Source organism: Lotus japonicus, chromosome 1 (assembly GCF_012489685.1).
Source record: "Lotus japonicus ecotype B-129 chromosome 1, LjGifu_v1.2".
NCBI lineage: Eukaryota > Viridiplantae > Streptophyta > Magnoliopsida > Fabales > Fabaceae > Lotus > Lotus japonicus.
The window spans coordinates 134,138,207-134,155,420 of record NC_080041.1 but is presented as its reverse complement, the minus strand read 5'-3'; the positions used below and the strand labels follow the sequence as shown (position 1 = coordinate 134,155,420).

Below are 17,214 nucleotides of genomic sequence, written 5' to 3'. Positions count from 1 at the left end.
CACCTTTTATTTATACACGGGAATGCAAGTAAGAATTTTTGCTATCAAAGTTAAGCATTTTTCTTCTGAGTTTTAATATTCACACTCCTTTATGCTTTTTCTCTTGACAAAGTCCCCAAGTTATTCTAATGCTTTCTTTTGTAGGAGGCATGGCATGATATTCCCTGCTTTGAGCTTGAGCTCAACAATGAATAATTCTCACATTCTCTACACTGTGATGCACACACAGTTTCTACCTTTTGATGTGTAACTATAATTGCAGCTTCTCATGTTAAATTAACATTAAAAGTTAAAACACACTTCTAGGATCGTTCATATTGTCATTTGTCTACACCTTGATAAATATATAAAATAGACAGAAGAAGGCTCTCCAAAAGTAGTATTCTTTGCTTCCTAGCTGTAGAAAACTTGGTACAGATTCCAATCCAAGTTACTTTGGCATTGCGTAGCGTTGATTTTCTACTGGAGTGAACTATTACTAAACGTGCTTTAGCTTTGTTTAGTAGATTGGCAACAACATAAGTGTTTCTACTTTCTACTTTTACTTTTGCTATTTGTTCCACAACAAGAAAATGCCAGAGAAATTAGCAATGAAGCAGGTCACTTTCACTTCCAAGAAAAGCAAGTACAGTATGTTTTATCGGTGACTTGAATGGCGAGGCTAATCCCATCTGATCTTGCACCTACGTGCGTGGAGGCTAATCCCATCTGATCTTGCTCCTACGTGCGTGGAATGTCTCGAGTATTTCTGAGGAAAGCAAGAACCTGAGAGAACTCTGCAGTTTGACCTTCTTAATCCTACCACAGCAAGCTCTAAGGGCAAGTTCCAATCCTTGTACGGTGACTTTAGCAAGATGCACCAGTTTGGCGTCCTGGAGCCGTTTCAGGTTACCCATAAGCAGGAACAACGCCACGTCTGATACGTTGCAGTAGCTCATATTTATCTGCCATCATCATCGCAATGTTGTGTTAGAACTAAAACTATTGACAAACATAACAATTAGTCACTTATTTAATCATTTTAAGCTGTCTTGTGTAAAGAAAAATCAATGCTTAACCTATTTGAAAAAATTAACATATCTATCCGAACAGATTATAAATAGAAGCTTTAATTGTTGAAAAGTATCTGAAAAATACTCATGCGGGCAATAAAAACTGCTTGTTGAAAACAAGTTTCCAAAAATTCTATCTATAAAATATTATATAACTTATACATTAACAAAGCCAGGGACACATTTTTAATTTCATAGGCTCAATGTTGGACATACTTCCAATTTAGTGGTCTCTTGTGTAGAAAAAAAATTATATGTATATATGTATTAGAGGCCTGACTTCTATGTAAGACAGAAGACTTATGAACAGTAAAAATAAATTTGAGCAAAACTAGTACCACTGACCTGCCGAAGATTTTGTGAATAAAAAGCTAGGGCACAAAAACCTGAATCATCAACTTTTTCGCATTGTTTCAAATCTAAATCAGCTAATCTCGTGCATCCGATTGCAACTGCTTTTACACCAATGCTTGTAATGCTTGAAAGCCCACGCATCTCCAGATCAGATAGTTCAGCCAGATGGCTGATATACTCCATCCCCCTGTCTGTAATTCTTTTGCAATATGACACGTTAAGCTTGATCAACTTCTTGCATCTATCTGCGAGTCCTGCTAGTCCATCATCTCCAATACATACACAGCTGCAATGAAAGAACATAGTGAGTTATATGGATTCACCATTTGTTTGCAACTTTGTTGAATCATTAGCAATTAGCCACATTGACTCTGAAGTTCAATTACCGATAGAGATCAAGTTCAGACATTTTTGGGCAGTTAAAAGCAATGTGTGCCAATCCTATGTCTGATATGTTTGTGCATAATCCTAACTTCAATCTTACAAGTTCTGAACACCTCGATAGATATTTGAGTGCTGCATGAAGATAAATATTGGAAATAGATTGAACAATCGGAAAATTTGAACAAGAATAGTATACTGTGTTATGAATTGAACTTCCCCAATCACCTGTGTCATTCATGCCAGAGCAATCGGTAAGATCAAGCTCTTCAAGCAGCAAGCAATTTGATCCAAGCCGATAAAGACCATTCTCAGTCACCATGTCACAAGACTCTAACTTCAGACAAACAAGGTATGGGCAAGAATCTGCTATTGCAGAGATGGCTGCATCACTGACGTAACGACAACATGTCAAATCAATCATCTTCAAATTCCCACAGCCAGATACTATCTGCGTAATTCCAATGTCGGTCACCCCAGTACATTTGCTTAAACCAAGTTCTACTAGAGATTTGCAATTGGTCCCAATGGTCTGGAGGATAAAGTCAGAAACTCGAACACCATCAATTCTAATTATGCTCAGACACTTTAAAGTCTCCAAGCAATCAACAAGAGGAGCTGAAAACTCCTTTAAAAAATGTGTTGGGTGTTAGTGTATATTTAATTTATCACGAAAAAATATTAAAATATATGATACAAAATCATATAAACATAGAGAATTTAGATAGATATAGACTCACAAAGAGGCAGTATCCTGCAGCCATTTGCTCAAGACCGTGATGTCCAGTAATTACAGATATTGCGCCAGATGAGCTAACACAATTACACCTTGATACATCAATTGTCTGAAATGCATTAAAAAAAAACTTGCTCAAAATCAAAGACACATTATGCTACAGAGAACCTCCTCAATCCAACTGAGTTAAGTTTTAATGTCTAAACCATTTTTGTCACAGCTTACAACCTAGAATAAATAATTACCTTAAGTAGTGGGCAACCATTTCCAAGAAACCGCAATCCAACATCATCCACTAAATAACATCCCACCATAATTAAGCGCTCAAGCTTTAATAGAGAAGCTATTGATCGTAAAGATTCACTCGTTACCTAAAGAGGTGAGATGTTAAAATCCTTAAATATAAAACTTGAAGAAAAAATTGACACTCTAACCAAATACAGTTTCTTTATTGCTTGAGTAAGGTAATGAATGATATAAATAATAAAATTAAGTCATCAGATTATGCGACGAGTAATGATATATTCACACCTCACTTTCTCTCCCATCTCATTTCCACACATTTTTCTTCCTATTTCCCTCTGCATTTCCTGTCAAATCACAAATCATATCACTCATTTCTCTCTTTTCTCTTCCAATTTGCATAAGGTGGAAATGGGATGTCTACACAACATTAACATATAACTTGTTCTTCACACTCTATTGATTCTGCAATGCTTTCAAATTTTGGAAACCTGAAATCAGAACATCTATCTCTTCTTCAATTGCTATATGCATTAAAGAGCAAGAGGAACTCATTCTGACCATGGTATTAGTAATTCAAGGGTAATGACCCAAAACACCTCAAATATCCTCATTGAAATAGCGAGAATATGACATTAAGAATTTGGTTAGTGCTTCTCTCAAATGCATTCATTGTTTGGATTCTAAAAAGTGCACTTTGTATACCATAATGATAAAGCTAGACAGTGGAGGAGAGGTTTGCTCATGTGACTATATTCTGCCAACGTTGTGACCACAACCTATTTTCAATAAGAATGATGTTAGTTAGACACATAAAGTTTTTCATGCAACTCTAATCTCCATCACCCATTTGTCTGAGTCATATGTGATACAACCGGCCCCATGTAGTAGTAACAAAAGAACAAAAAATTGTGGGGTTTATTTGTCTGAGTCTTATTCCTATTATCTATCATTTTCAATTCCTAATGATTTCACACACCAACTAACCTTGAGATACGACACATCCAGAGATTTCAATTCCAAGCACTTCTTACAAAGAAGATCAATACCCAGATCAGAAATCTCCAAACACCACTTCAAACTCAATGACTCCAACCTGCTACACCCAACAGCAATTTGGGCCAACCCAATATCAGTGAGCCCCAAACACTTATCCATGTTGAGCTCCCTCAACCTCGCGGCGCACGATAGCGCAGCAGCCTCTCTGTCCCCATACCCCCAACAGTGCGACACGTCAACCGCCTCCAGCAGCGGACACGCCCGAACCAACAGCTCCAACCCCACATGCCCCACCCCGGTGGCGCGACTCAGCACCAGCCTCCGTAGTCCCCGAGTCCAACTCAGCGATCCCTGACTCAGCAAAACCGACACGGTCCCATCATCGATCCTCGGACACCACGAGAGGTCCAGCGTCTCAATATTGCAGCACTTCTGAAGTAACCCGAGCAAGAACTCGATCCGGAGGATCCGAACACTGTTCCGGGTCAACGACTCGACCCGGAGAAACTCCTTGCACACGAGCCGCCATGGTTTCCGATCGGATCCGAGCTTGTCGAGGATTCTGATGAGCAGGTCCTCTGTCAAGAGACAGAAAACGGATTCAGAGAACATGAATAGATCTTCTTCGGAGATTTTAAGGTCAAATTGAGTTGAAGTTAAATGGTTTGAATTTTTGTTTAGGTGGGAACGAAGAGGAAGAGGAGACGAAGGTGGAGAAGAGGGTGATGGGTGGGTTTGGAGAGAGTGCGAAGTAGTAATCTGCAACTGCAACTGCAACGAGGTTTCAGTGGGTTCATTGTATGTATGTATAAGTTACCTTTGACTAAGTTGAATAATGGAAAATGGATATAGAATGTGAGGGAAAGAAGAATCAGAATTTAATTTCGGAGGGTGCATGTGTTTCCTTTCACTTTCATGGTGTATGGTACGGCCATGTCCGTAGTTATGTACTATGCTCTCATCTGTCTTATATCACAACACACCACACCACTATTTGCATCGCATCTGAGATACTTTTTTATTTAAAATTATTATTTTAATTAAAAGTCAACTTTTTCTCTCTCTTCCACATCATTATTTCTCATATCTCTCTTTTTTATCTCTACCATACCAAACAAACAAATAAATCTACTCTATCTCTCACATATTTCTCTCTACTCAACCTCTCTCTTCTCTATCTCTCTATCCTACCAAACAAAGTGTAAGAGCTTGTATCTCAGCAGAAAAGGGATCTCCACCACTAGCACCAGCTAAGAAACCGTTCCATCACGAACCTGAGGAGTTAAGAAACCGTTCAATCACGAACCTGAGGAGTCATTGAGCACCCCTCCCATCCCCATATGACAACTTTGTGCACTATTAAACGCTACGTCTACCATAAGTGAAACACACTCTTCCGGGGGAGCTTCCACCACACAAAATCAAATGTTGGCTCTCACACAACCCCTACTTCCCAAGTCAAGCAGCATACCTCCTAACGAATCCACTCCTCAACATACTCAACAGTCCATGTCTTCTCCCCAATACCATCTCATTACGCCATCTTCAGAGTCCCCAAATTGCCGCAAGAAACAGAAAATGAACAATGGTCTTGTAAGAACTATAACACTTTGGAATTATACTATGTCCACCTTTGAGTTTCTCAAGGGTTCTTTCCTACGATAGTCAAAAGATGGAAATGATATTTGTAAGAATTATTTTACTATTTTCGCAGTCTTGAAAAGAAATTTCAAACTTTTTTCTTTTGTGATTCAGCCATGGTCACTAGGGACCATAGTGAACCAGATTTATAATAGATATCACTCAATTAACGGTACATATTTAGTCAATGCATAATTGCGTATACATATTGATATTATATTTGCTTAAAAAAATATTGATCTTGTATTGCTCACAAAAGGCCACATCATAACATGATTTTGAGATTTGTCAGTGCAAAACTGAGCATAATATAAATTATGTAAGTTTAAAACTTTAAAGTATAATAAAGCCCACTTGTTTTTCTGAAGCCAACAGTTTTGAATTTAAAACCGGAACCAGATTAGGAAGGAAAAGAAAACACTCTTTTTTTATTTTATTGTATTTTTATTCTATTTAAATGTAGGAAACGGATCTTAGAAAGAAGGAGGGAAAATAAAAAAATTGCAAAGTGAGCGAAATGAACATTAGTATAAGCTCCTATTTCCTGACCTTATGAAAAGGCCTTATAATGAACATTCACATTTATCTTCATTGCGATCGGAGCATTGTGGTAGAAGAAATGGTTCCATGAGAACCAAGCAGAGATCCATATAGATTAAATATTACATTTACGCTTTAGCTGATTTATCTTGGGGGCTTATGTATAGTTTGTTATCCAGCATTAAAATCTATAACCTATCTGAATTTAAAATGTTGAAACTTGTCAACCACCTTCTAATTCTAGTATGTGAAAATAGCTAAAATGTAGAATCAATGATAATTGATAAAAGGAGATTACCTAGAAAATTGACATGTTGCTCTCCAATTCAATTACTCTTTTATCATCTCTAACTTTTCTAAGTAGGTTTAACTAATCTTAAATCTTTTGCTTGAAAGAAAATTGTTGTCTATCATCACATTGATAATGATGTGTGAAACCAACATTATCAAGACTCAAGAAACATTTTTTAATCGATTAATGATAGAGTGTTGTAAAAAAAATTGAAGTGAGTGCTGCAACGTTTTTTTAAGAGACTTTCTATTGTAGAACCAAACACGCTAAGCCTATGTTTTGTATTTAGGCCCAGATTTGTCAAAATTACATTAACTTTAATACACATGAATGAACCAAACAACAAGTATTGTCATGCCACTTCACAAATGAGTAATGACTATGATGTTGTTATGTGACAACCCACACATGGAAGCTCCTTAATTATAACAGTTTGGGCCTTATTTCAATTCCATCAACTATTAGCCCACCTTTCAAATGCACACCTTTGATCTCCTTGAGGCACATTCTAACCTCTTCATCATCAGAATTGGTGTAGAAACTTCCCAACTCAATCTCCAACCATTCATCTTCATCATGCTCGCTACTTTGGCAGTGACAAGAGGCTTTCCCCTTTCGTATATATACAGTTCCTTTCGATTTGCGGTTGCCAACCTCCACCCACACCTCTGAAGGTAACGAGTCTAACCCGTAAGCACGATCCGCGATTTTCACTTTCAGATAAGCTTCGTAAATTGTTTCAGGTGATAGCATTCCACTGCTTATGCTACAGGTGATTTCTAGCCAGCAAATGGTTCTGAGTTCAGCAGCTTCTGCAAACCTACACACAAATCACAAAAGGGGGTTAAGGTTGTAATATCTTACTATCTTATAGTAAATTTTTTACAACCAAACGCTAGATTAACTGACACAAGGTTGTTTTAAGTTAAGCAGATATTCCAAGTTTAAGCTGTAGGCAGAGCTTTGTCGCTCATAATGGTTATATTGGCTCGAACTTGCAAGAACAATTCAAGGAACCAATTTTTTTTTAAAAAAAGGTACTGATTAGTTATACCTTGAGCCTTGAACTGGTTTCCAGGACCAATACAGAGGACTGCTTCCCCATGCAATTGAAAGCTTCCTTGCGCTCAATAGGTAACATATTTTGCCTGATGTTTTATCAATTGATAGCATCTGTGTGTCACTCACAAATCATTGTTAATACTATCACAAATGCTGCTGTTTGATTTTGAAATTAAATCATCAATTTCTGTTCACCTTATTGGAATGAATTGTAGCATCCTTCCATTATACAGAGTTTCCACTTTCATTGAGTTTTGATTATCATTATTTATGATTGCCAGTTTAATAATTAAGGTTTATTTTTATTGGATTTGATTGTCTGCAACTCTGCATCTACATCAAAAAGTATTTTTTGCCCTTTTTTTTTTGTGTAGACTAATGTTTGTGTTGCTGATGGTAGAGTTTTTCCAGGCTATCTATTTCTTTCATGTATATAATAATAATAATTCTTTTATACAATGAATATGTATTTTCTTTAATCCTCTAATTTTTTATTTTACTTTAAAAAATATCATAAAAAAATAGAAAATTCCTATAAGGCTATTTATGCATCCACAGACAGTGGAGTAAATATGAATTTAATAAATATAAACTAATTTTACTAAATTCATATTTACTCCCCCGCCTGAGCATACACAAACAACCCTAAACTAAACTTCTAGCAAAGTTTCCCCACTTTGATGGGTGCTCTATGTTCTTTTTGCTATAAAATCTTGGTCTTATTTTAGTTATATTAATGTAATATTATATTATCATAGATGAACTTAATTACTATGCATTATTGACACTATAATTTTTTTTACACAATCATTCAATTAGAATCCATCAATTTGTCATATTATGTGAAAATTGAGAGATGTAATTAGATGTCTGTGTAAAACTTTTTACACTATCAATACATATAAATTAAATCATTTCTATAAATTTATCTATTATTTTCTAAATATATATAATAAATATATTTATTTTTAAAAATACAAATAAATATTATTCTTATATATATGTAAGTATTTGGGCATTTTTACACACACACACACTATATATATATATATATATATATATATTAATCTTTAACTAAAGAAACATAGACAAAGGTACTCGACCTAGTATTTATCTGATTGATAGAAGTAATAATCAACTATCAATGTAACGGATAAAATTATAGATCGATGTAGACTTTTCATGTTTCTTAAATATAAAGATTAATATGAAGATGGTCTGTTTGTTTGCAACCATCGTGTCATATCAATACAAAGTGAAAGTGGACCTATATTTTGAAAATGTCATTATTAGTGGTGTCTATCAGTACCATGTTGAATCATTTGGAAAATCAACAAATATTGAAAACAAAAGATATTAGTATTAGAAATTGTTACCTTGTTACCGTCGTCAACAAGTTGTGGCTTACATAACCTGACAAATAAGTCTTTCTTTGATGAACAGGGCAATGAGAGAGGAACCACCAACCTAGAAATAATACCATGATAATATAGTGGCAGAAATTTCTCCCAGACACTATCTGAATCCGCCATTGACCTCACAATGGAGGAGGTTTGAAAGGATCTACACACATCTTGAGGGGATGTAAATGACAAAATGTGTGCAAAACAATCCTCAGGTAGAAGTTCCATATTCACTACACTTGTTAATTTAATTATTTTGAAATTAACTTTGAATGGAAGAGACCAAATCAAAATTTTCAAGTGGGTACATATTATTGGCAAGTTCTACTTCTATATATAATATACACAAGATAGTGCTTTGCGGGACACGGTTCAATGCTATCGTTAGTATGACGACATATTCTTTTTTATCATCATAAGCATGTCAACATGGAGACACCATATGAGCACATCCAAGAGATCACGAGTGCATGTCAGATTCGGAAACATCTTCCATGAAAATCTAATTAAGTTTGACCTTTGAAATTATTTTGTTTTATAAAAGAAAATAATATGAATGCTGTCCGAAAATTCTGAATCATTGAATTGTCATTGTGACGTTCTCCCAAGCTCAAACTAATGATTTTGCTAAAATTGATAATAGGAGTCAACTTAAAGTGAAGTATATATGTTTAGGATACATTTTCAGGTGAATTTTGTTGGATAACGGTGTGATATTTGATTATAAAATCTCACACTTGAGTTAGAAAACTTATGATTTCGTTAAAAATGAGTTAAAAGTGAAGTACGTTTGAAATGTATTTATGAAAACGTGATTTTTGTTGGATAAAATTGTAAAATTAGATTATAAAATCTCACTTGATTATATTAAATGCAGTTTTTTAAAAAACAATAACAAAAAATGTATACCAAAAAGAGAAATTGATTGTTTGTGACGGAATATAAATCTGTTAATAAATCCTATAAAATGATTTTGCGACGGAATATGCTTCCGTCACGAAATCCTTGTTGGGCTGTTCACAGTGTTAAACAAATACGTCACAGGACTTGCGACGAAAAACAACCGTCACAAAACGAAAGTCAGCGTAATTGTGACGGAGGATATATCCGTCACAGAAACTTGCCACGGATATTTATCCGTCACGAAGTCCATGTCAGCGATTTTGCGACGGATATTTTGTCCGTTACAAAATACGTTGTAAGCAAATTGAATTTAGCGACGGAACATTTGACAGGCTCGTTCATATCTGTGACGGAATTTCCCTCTTCGTCGCTAATGTCATATCAAACTAAGGATTTTGTGACAAATTAAATTTCCGTCGCAAAGTACCCATGTTGATAATTTTTAACTATATTTATTTAAGTCATTTAAAAAAAAACTATATTTATTTAAGTAAATTGTTATATTTTTTAGTATTTTTTACATTATTTAAAAAAAGAACCACTACTACTTACTAGTATGAAATCATATCTACAAAATGATTCTCAAACATCAACATTTTAATTATTTTCATTCATAATTGATTTAGTCTACTATCTACTAGAATTGATTTTGGGTTTCATAAACACACTAAAACAAAACATAATACTCCTTTCATTTTTACACTTTACAAGAAAAAAAAAGATAACACTTTCATGTAAATTACAAGTTATGAGCTATCTATGCTCAACATTTTGTTTTTTGTGTGGATTGAGTTTGTTTAGGCCTGACTTCAATGCCTTCAACAACAAGACCTCCCTTCAATTGATACCCCACTTCTCTCAGACCCATCTTGATCTCAACATCACCACCACCACTGAAAAATTCTCCTAGCTCAATTTCCATCCACCCATCATCTCTCTTCCCTGGAACTGGAATTACCCCTCCATCTTTACCTTCTTCTTCTAATTGCTCTAGTTGGATCACTCTGTTTCTGAATATGTCTCTTCGGTTCCCATAAAACAGAGTCTCCATCTCCACCTTCTTCTCATCTTTTTGCCCCAAATACGCCTTCCCCCTCCGCAGTACTCTGCCCCCCACCGCAACCGACACCTCCGCCGGCGCAGAGTCAAGCCCGTACCCTCTATGTGAGACTTTCATGATCAGATATGCCCCGTATGACGTGTTGGGAGTCAGAACCCCTGTTCTGATTTTCCCTTCTATTTCCAACCAATTCACTGTTCTCAGCTCAGCCACCTCTCTGAATCTGCAAAATTTTCCATTTTCCCTCTGAATTAGACATCTTAATTCATTAAAATCAATATCAGTGTTTCTAAGTTATTCTTAGAATTACAAGCTGAAACTTTAAAAATAATTAATGACCTTGATTCAGGGTTTGATCTCCAGCTCCAGAACATGGGGTCGCTGCTCCATGTTATTGAGAGATCCCTTGCTGAGAGGATGTAAGATTTTTTACCAGAAAGCTTATCCAATTTGAAGCTCTGTGAAGGCGGAACATAGTAAAATCAGAGCAGAGCATAGAACAGAGCAAGAAACAGAGCATGGAACAGAGTATGAAACAGAGCAAGAAACAGAGCATGGAATGAATTGAATTGAAAGAAGGTAACGTGCCTTATTACCCCCATCAAGAAGAAGAGGGCTGCAAAGTGCATGGAAGAGTTGCTTGTAAGAAGAGAATTGAAGAGCGGAAGGATTCACAGCCCTGGAAACAATGTCCTCGTAATCAGAGGGTAAGAAGCTCCTCCAAACCATGTCGGAGTCAGCGGCGGAGCGAAGGGTGGAGGAAACTAGAGAAAATCTGCATGCGTCTGGTGGAGATGTGTGTGATAAGATTTCAGAAACACAATCTTCTGGCAATGATATCATGTTGGAGCAAGATGCCTTGGGATTCTTGAAAGGATTGAAATGAAGATAATGTTTCACTCCTCTGTCTGAATAGGATAGTAATGTCTTTGGTGGTTTATGCTATGGAAGCAAAATCAGAGAGATATTTTAGAGCAAGTGGTGGATTTTTGAAAGGTTTGATTTGAAGATGATGGACATTTCATTTTCTCTATATAGAGGCAAGTTTGCTGCGGTTTCCAGCTGTTAAAAGTGGTATTTTTTTTGACATAATATTGAGCTTAAATAAATAACTTATGTAGTTCTAATTATTATTTGAAAATTATAGATTAAAATTATAATTTATATATAATATAATATGAAATTATTAAAAAATATTATTAGTTTTTTGTTTATTTACATTTTTAGTCCCGTAGTTTTACAATATGTGACTTTGACACTCATAATTCTTTAATTAGTTGGGTTCTTCCACTCTTAAAATTAAATGAATTTCATTGTTTTGTTAATTTACACATATGTTTATGATTCTAAAAGTTTCATTTTCTATTTTGATATTTTAGTTGAAGAATTTTGACTTTGGAGAAAAAAATGTTTACATCAATCCTATCGTTTTACTAATGAAAGTTTAGGAATTTTAAATAGAATAAAAGTGATGGAGTAACTTTAATGTGATGATTAAAAAATTGAGTAAACTAAATTTACCAAATTTTTTATTTGAGTACTAAAATCATACATTAGCTAAGAAAACAAAAATTGCAGCAGCTAATCTTATGTTACAAAATACAAACTCAATTTATTTTTGAACCTAATATTATTTACACAGTTTTTTTTTAATTGTTCACTTTACTTATATCTTTCATTACTCATTATATCTCCAAAAATAATACGTAAACATCTTAATATTAACAAACACTTAAGGACAAAGGAAATCATAATATAACGATCCATTTTCTCCATCATTAATCTCTCCACATGATATCGGTGTTTAAGGGTGTGGTTTGTCTATCACAACCATCATTCATCTCCTTTTCTTTATTTCTTATATTTTTATGAGGTAGAGGTAGAATTAAGTGATGAACAATATTTTAAGCTTTTTCAAAAACATGTGTTAGTCTTTTAGGCCCAATATTTTCCTTGGTCATTTAACATGTTTTTCTATTTAATCACAATAAGACAAAAGGATCCACGTCAGTAAAGAAAATGACAACAGGTTAATAAGATAACTACTGAAAGGGAATTCAAAATCAATTGGCCACATTCAATTCGTGGGGATGGTCTCCTTTGCGCCGCGCACACAGAGCTTGTTCTAGTTTCTTTTCATTTCTATGCCCATTTTGATTTGGTTATATAAATTATAAAGTAAGAAATATAATTAAGATTTTCCTTTTTTTCACTTTGAAAAATATGCTTTATTTCATTAAAATGTGTGTTAATATGAGTTAAAGTGGATCAAAATACACACACTCGACTCGACCAATCAACCAACAGGATCCAATTCAAACATAACGGGGCGGGTCATTGTTGAGGTCATCATGAAATTCCAACTTGACATAACCAAACTAATCAAATTGGGTCATCACAAAGTTTCACGCCAACCAACATTGAAATCGAAATGAAGTGTCAAGGGCACCAAGTAGAGACACTTGAACCATGGCCCATCTTATTACTCTAGGGAATAAATCTGGTTATCATGTTGAATAGCAATAATTAGAAATTAGAATTAATTAATATGAAACGATGCTGACATCTTGTTCATACTTATTTATTATACTCTACATATTTAAAGTCTTATAATGGCATTTCCTCTAGTACAAGCAAAAAATTTATGGGTCAAATACAGGAGTGACATGTACCACTAAGAAAATTACACTTGGATTATCTATTAATAATATCGTGGACTTCTTGAAACTCTGAATCAACCCTGTAGGTCTAAGACTTCGTTTGGTTGGAGGGAGGGGAAAAGAAAGGGAAAGAAAACACGAAAATCGAGGAGTGAATTTGGACTAAACCTTAGTCCAAATTCACTCCTCGATTTCCGTGTTTTCTTTCCCTTTCTTTTCCCCTCCCTCCAACCAAACATAGCATAATAGAGGCTATTCCAAAAGAATAAATGAAATCCAACGTGTGCCCTCACACCACCATGAGCTCACCCATGGAATCCTCCCACTTTTTATATCTGTTACAGCCTCCCCACTTTGGAGGATTTGGATCCTTTCACGTGAAATTATCTCTATCATAAACATTCACATAATTCCACCTATTTAACACATGAAAAAAATAGCCACAAAAGCTTTAACATGAGAGAATTTTCACATGAGAGGATTCACTCCCTCTCTTTGGAAGTTTTCCTCTTATTTTTCTCATTATCACTGTATTGAAGAAAGGAGAAAAGATAATAATATTATTTGATAAATAGTTTAATTGATGGGGTTGGGGCCTGACAGCCAAATCCATGTAGATAATGAATAACAACAGTAATATAAGTAATTAGTTAATTGTTTGAAAAAAAAGTAATTAGTTGATTAATTAAAGGTAATTTAACTGATTTCATCGATTAAATAAGATTGGGTTAGTCTCTACCACCCCTTTCTTGAATGCTGCTGCTCATCAGTTGCTGACTTGAGCACTCATTATTCATTTAAATCATAGTTATTGTACCATTCATATCATATTACTTTTACATTAGCAATCATAATCATAAAATACAAACACGAATGGATTAGAGTTTAGACCAGCAGGAGAGAGAAGCTGAACACAAAAGTGCTGGAGAGGATAAGCAAAAACTTCTAACATTAGCAAGACAAAAGAAATCAATAAGGTAATACAAACAACTGTTGAAACACTAAGCAGTAGGGTACTAGGGTTTGGCATGTATTCCAAGTTATATTCAAGTTCTTCCTACATCACTCATTTGTAGATACTGATACATCGAGCATATTGATTTTTCTTTTTTCTCTAGTGAAAATCTCATTTAACGCTTACATTTTGCTGGCGCACTAGCATTATTCCAAGCTACAGCTTCTAACAGACCAGGAGAATGACATAGATACCTTGCAACTCATATCACATCTAACTTATTGTTACATTTACAAGTTGAAGCAACTCCTCACCGCATCATTCACGGACCATACAATTATGGGGGTAACCCCCTACTAATATAATGAAGATGATACAAGTTTCGACTCTCTTTCTGGTTCTAAGAAACGGAAGGTAAGAGAAGAACCTTTTCTTATTCCAGAGGGTAACAACAGTACTTGATATTGATCTAGTAGATAAACATGGAAGCAAACAACGGAAAGACATCAGATATGATTGTGGTTAATCTGAAGCGGAAACATGCTTATCCACAAGCTACATGTCCAAATGGAGCTCAACGACACCTCAATGGGTATCACTTGTATCTCCAAGAAACAAAGTTGTCAAACAGATGAAATTGAACAGTTAGGGTTACCCCTGCTAATATAAATAGGGGGTTACCCACTACTAAACATAAGTAGCATGTTACCCCCTACTTATGTTAGTAGGGGGTTACCTCCTACTTATATTATGATGGCGCCAAAACCTATTTTAAAGATCTTTTACCAATATGGATGACTTTGACCAATTCAATTTTCTTATGCGTTGTTATTTGCTTTCAAATAAGGTACTACTAGCTTAATAAAGGAAATATAAAATATTATTTGTTTGAGTTGAATTTGTCCCAGCAAGGCATATTTATAAGAAGTAGGTTATGTGATATATAAAGCTTGCAACGGGATACTGTATTTTTGCATCTTAATATGATTTAATTCTAAAATATATATGAGTAAGGGTTGAGTTAAGGTAGGTATATGTAGTACAATCTATGTAAAATATATATGTAGAGACTAGTAAAATAAGTGATACTTAATAGCCAGTACAATACTGCAAAATGAACATAGTTATACATAAATAAACATGTAAAATAGCCCCTTAAACAAAATTATGAGTTTAGGGGTATGAAGTACTCATCAAGAAGGGACAGAAAGTGTTCCAAGGATATTCAGGACAATTAATAGATTAATAACAGAAAGTTAGGGCCTGTTTGATTGTGTTTTCAATTTTTTTGTTTCCAAAACTGTTTTGTAAAATAATTTTTACAAACTATTTTCTAGAACAATAGGAAAAAAAAACTTGTTTGGTAATTAGATTTTGAAAACTGTTTTAGAAATAAAAAAACAAAAAAACTTGTTTGATAAATTTGTTCCAAAAACATGTTTCAGAAACTAAAAAATAGAAAACCTGTTTGAATACATCTTTAGCAATCAAATTAATTTTCACTCCCCACACCCCCAAAACATATATAGCAAAATTACCAATCCCGAAGCCTCTCCCAAAGTGTGTTTAAGCTCTATTTTTTTTTTAAATAGAAATAAACCAATGTCATTGATGTTGAAATTTACAGGAGCATGAAAGTTTAACATCTAACAAGCAAGTAGTAGTTAAAATTATACACATGATGGATAGCCATTAAGGCATTGAGCCACATACGATCTCGCTGGAGAAAAGAACTCACAGCAACAGTGCTGGTGGATCAGAGGTTATTAAACTTAAGTAGTTAAGTATTAGCATTCGTTTTGACACTGAACTGTAAACCTTGACATTTGTAAAACAACCCGATAGAAAATTATTTGCTTTCATGTTTACCCCAATAATAAGGGAAAAGATAAAGTGACATGTTTGTATAAGTAGCACATATATGATAAGTGATAGCATACAATACACTTATATATAATGTCATTACAAATTCTACATAATATATATAACTAATATAACAATTTTTTCCTGAAATAATAGAACATTTAAAACCTTTCAATTAGTACAACAACACTATTATAAGACTTTTTCTTATACTTTTATTTATTAATGAAAAGTATTCGTGAAAATAAATTGTTAACGATGAATGTAAAAAATTAGTAAGAAACCATAAACCTTAAAAATGAGTATAATAAGATATATAAAATATCATCAATGTATAACAATCTTTAATCCTAAAATCAATATAATTATAACTTAATAAATAAAGTAAGAACATAAATTAAATTTGATAAACTAGTCATTTCGATGTGCCCACATCATATTTGCAATCTGATCTCTATATGTTGCCATTTGCATTGCTCCTTCATCGGATAACCTTGATAAGTTGTCATTATTGGAGTTTGTTCCCTCTATGCCAGAGCCTTCATTCATGGTGCTAGAACCTTCATTCATTGCATCAATTTCTACAGGATCCATCCCTTCCCATATTGTAAATAATTCATCACGCAGATTCCACTTACGTATATAATTATGAATAGTACAACATGTTGTCACTATGAGTCGCTGCCTAACAGGTTTATATGAAGTTATCAATTTTAAAATTGGGAATCTATTTTTTAAGACTCCAAAGCAACGCTCAATCGTCATCCTTAGAGATGAGTGTCTGTAGTTAAATAATTCTTCACGACTCCTAGGTTGTCTACCTTGGCCCCTATATTCTTGTGCATGATATCTTTCACCCCTATAAGGGGGGAGGAAACCTCCGGTACATGGGTAGCCAGAATCAACAAGATAAAAAAAACCTGTATCAACGAACTATGTATTAGTGATTCTTTATTTTAATTACACTAAAAACTCTCATTATAAATGATAATATTTACCTATAGGTGGCCAAGGAAATTCTGCATTTGGATTGGTAAGTGCATCCAAAAAAACTTTTGCATCATGTGCAC

At 34.4% G+C, this 17,214-nt stretch overlaps 3 protein-coding genes and 1 long non-coding RNA gene across 7 annotated transcripts; 1 reads left to right on the top strand and 3 right to left on the bottom strand.

Moving 5' to 3' along the window:
* Window positions 1-271: 271 nt before the first annotated feature.
* LOC130731147 (F-box/LRR-repeat protein 3) lies at window positions 272-5,269 on the bottom strand. 2 transcript variants are annotated; one of them, XM_057583348.1, is made up of 7 exons: window positions 3,754-5,269; window positions 2,769-2,894; window positions 2,528-2,632; window positions 2,016-2,415; window positions 1,814-1,922; window positions 1,398-1,692; window positions 272-944 (listed from the first exon to the last, which is right to left on the bottom strand). In XM_057583348.1, the coding sequence occupies exons 1-7, from the start codon at window positions 4,375-4,377 to the stop codon at window positions 699-701; spliced, it is 1,905 nt and encodes a 634-aa protein (XP_057439331.1). In that variant the 5' UTR covers window positions 4,378-5,269; the 3' UTR covers window positions 272-698. The 2 variants fall into 2 exon arrangements, with proteins under 2 accessions (XP_057439331.1, XP_057439330.1); XM_057583347.1 differs by having other exon boundaries at window positions 1,793-1,922; window positions 3,754-5,266.
* A 1,270-nt stretch (window positions 5,270-6,539) lies between these two features.
* On the bottom strand, window positions 6,540-8,931 carry LOC130731149 (F-box protein PP2-B15-like). Its single transcript, XM_057583350.1, has 3 exons — window positions 8,677-8,931; window positions 7,293-7,411; window positions 6,540-7,058 (listed from the first exon to the last, which is right to left on the bottom strand). Exons 1-3 carry the CDS (start codon window positions 8,929-8,931, stop codon window positions 6,662-6,664), a joined length of 771 nt encoding a protein of 256 aa, XP_057439333.1. The 3' UTR covers window positions 6,540-6,661.
* LOC130731150 (uncharacterized) lies at window positions 6,774-8,879 on the top strand. 3 transcript variants are annotated; one of them, XR_009016577.1, is made up of 4 exons: window positions 6,774-6,912; window positions 7,011-7,087; window positions 7,172-7,372; window positions 8,744-8,879. It is a non-coding gene; the product is annotated as an uncharacterized LOC130731150 (long non-coding RNA). The 3 variants fall into 3 exon arrangements; XR_009016578.1 differs by lacking the exon at window positions 6,774-6,912 and having other exon boundaries at window positions 6,963-7,087; window positions 7,164-7,372; XR_009016576.1 differs by lacking the exon at window positions 6,774-6,912 and having other exon boundaries at window positions 6,995-7,087.
* A 1,343-nt stretch (window positions 8,932-10,274) lies between the features above and the next one.
* Window positions 10,275-11,739, bottom strand: LOC130731146 (F-box protein PP2-B15-like). The gene is made up of 3 exons (XM_057583345.1): window positions 11,255-11,739; window positions 11,006-11,124; window positions 10,275-10,889 (listed from the first exon to the last, which is right to left on the bottom strand). Exons 1-3 carry the CDS (start codon window positions 11,507-11,509, stop codon window positions 10,370-10,372), a joined length of 894 nt encoding a protein of 297 aa, XP_057439328.1. The 5' UTR covers window positions 11,510-11,739; the 3' UTR covers window positions 10,275-10,369.
* Window positions 11,740-17,214: the final 5,475 nt, after the last annotated feature.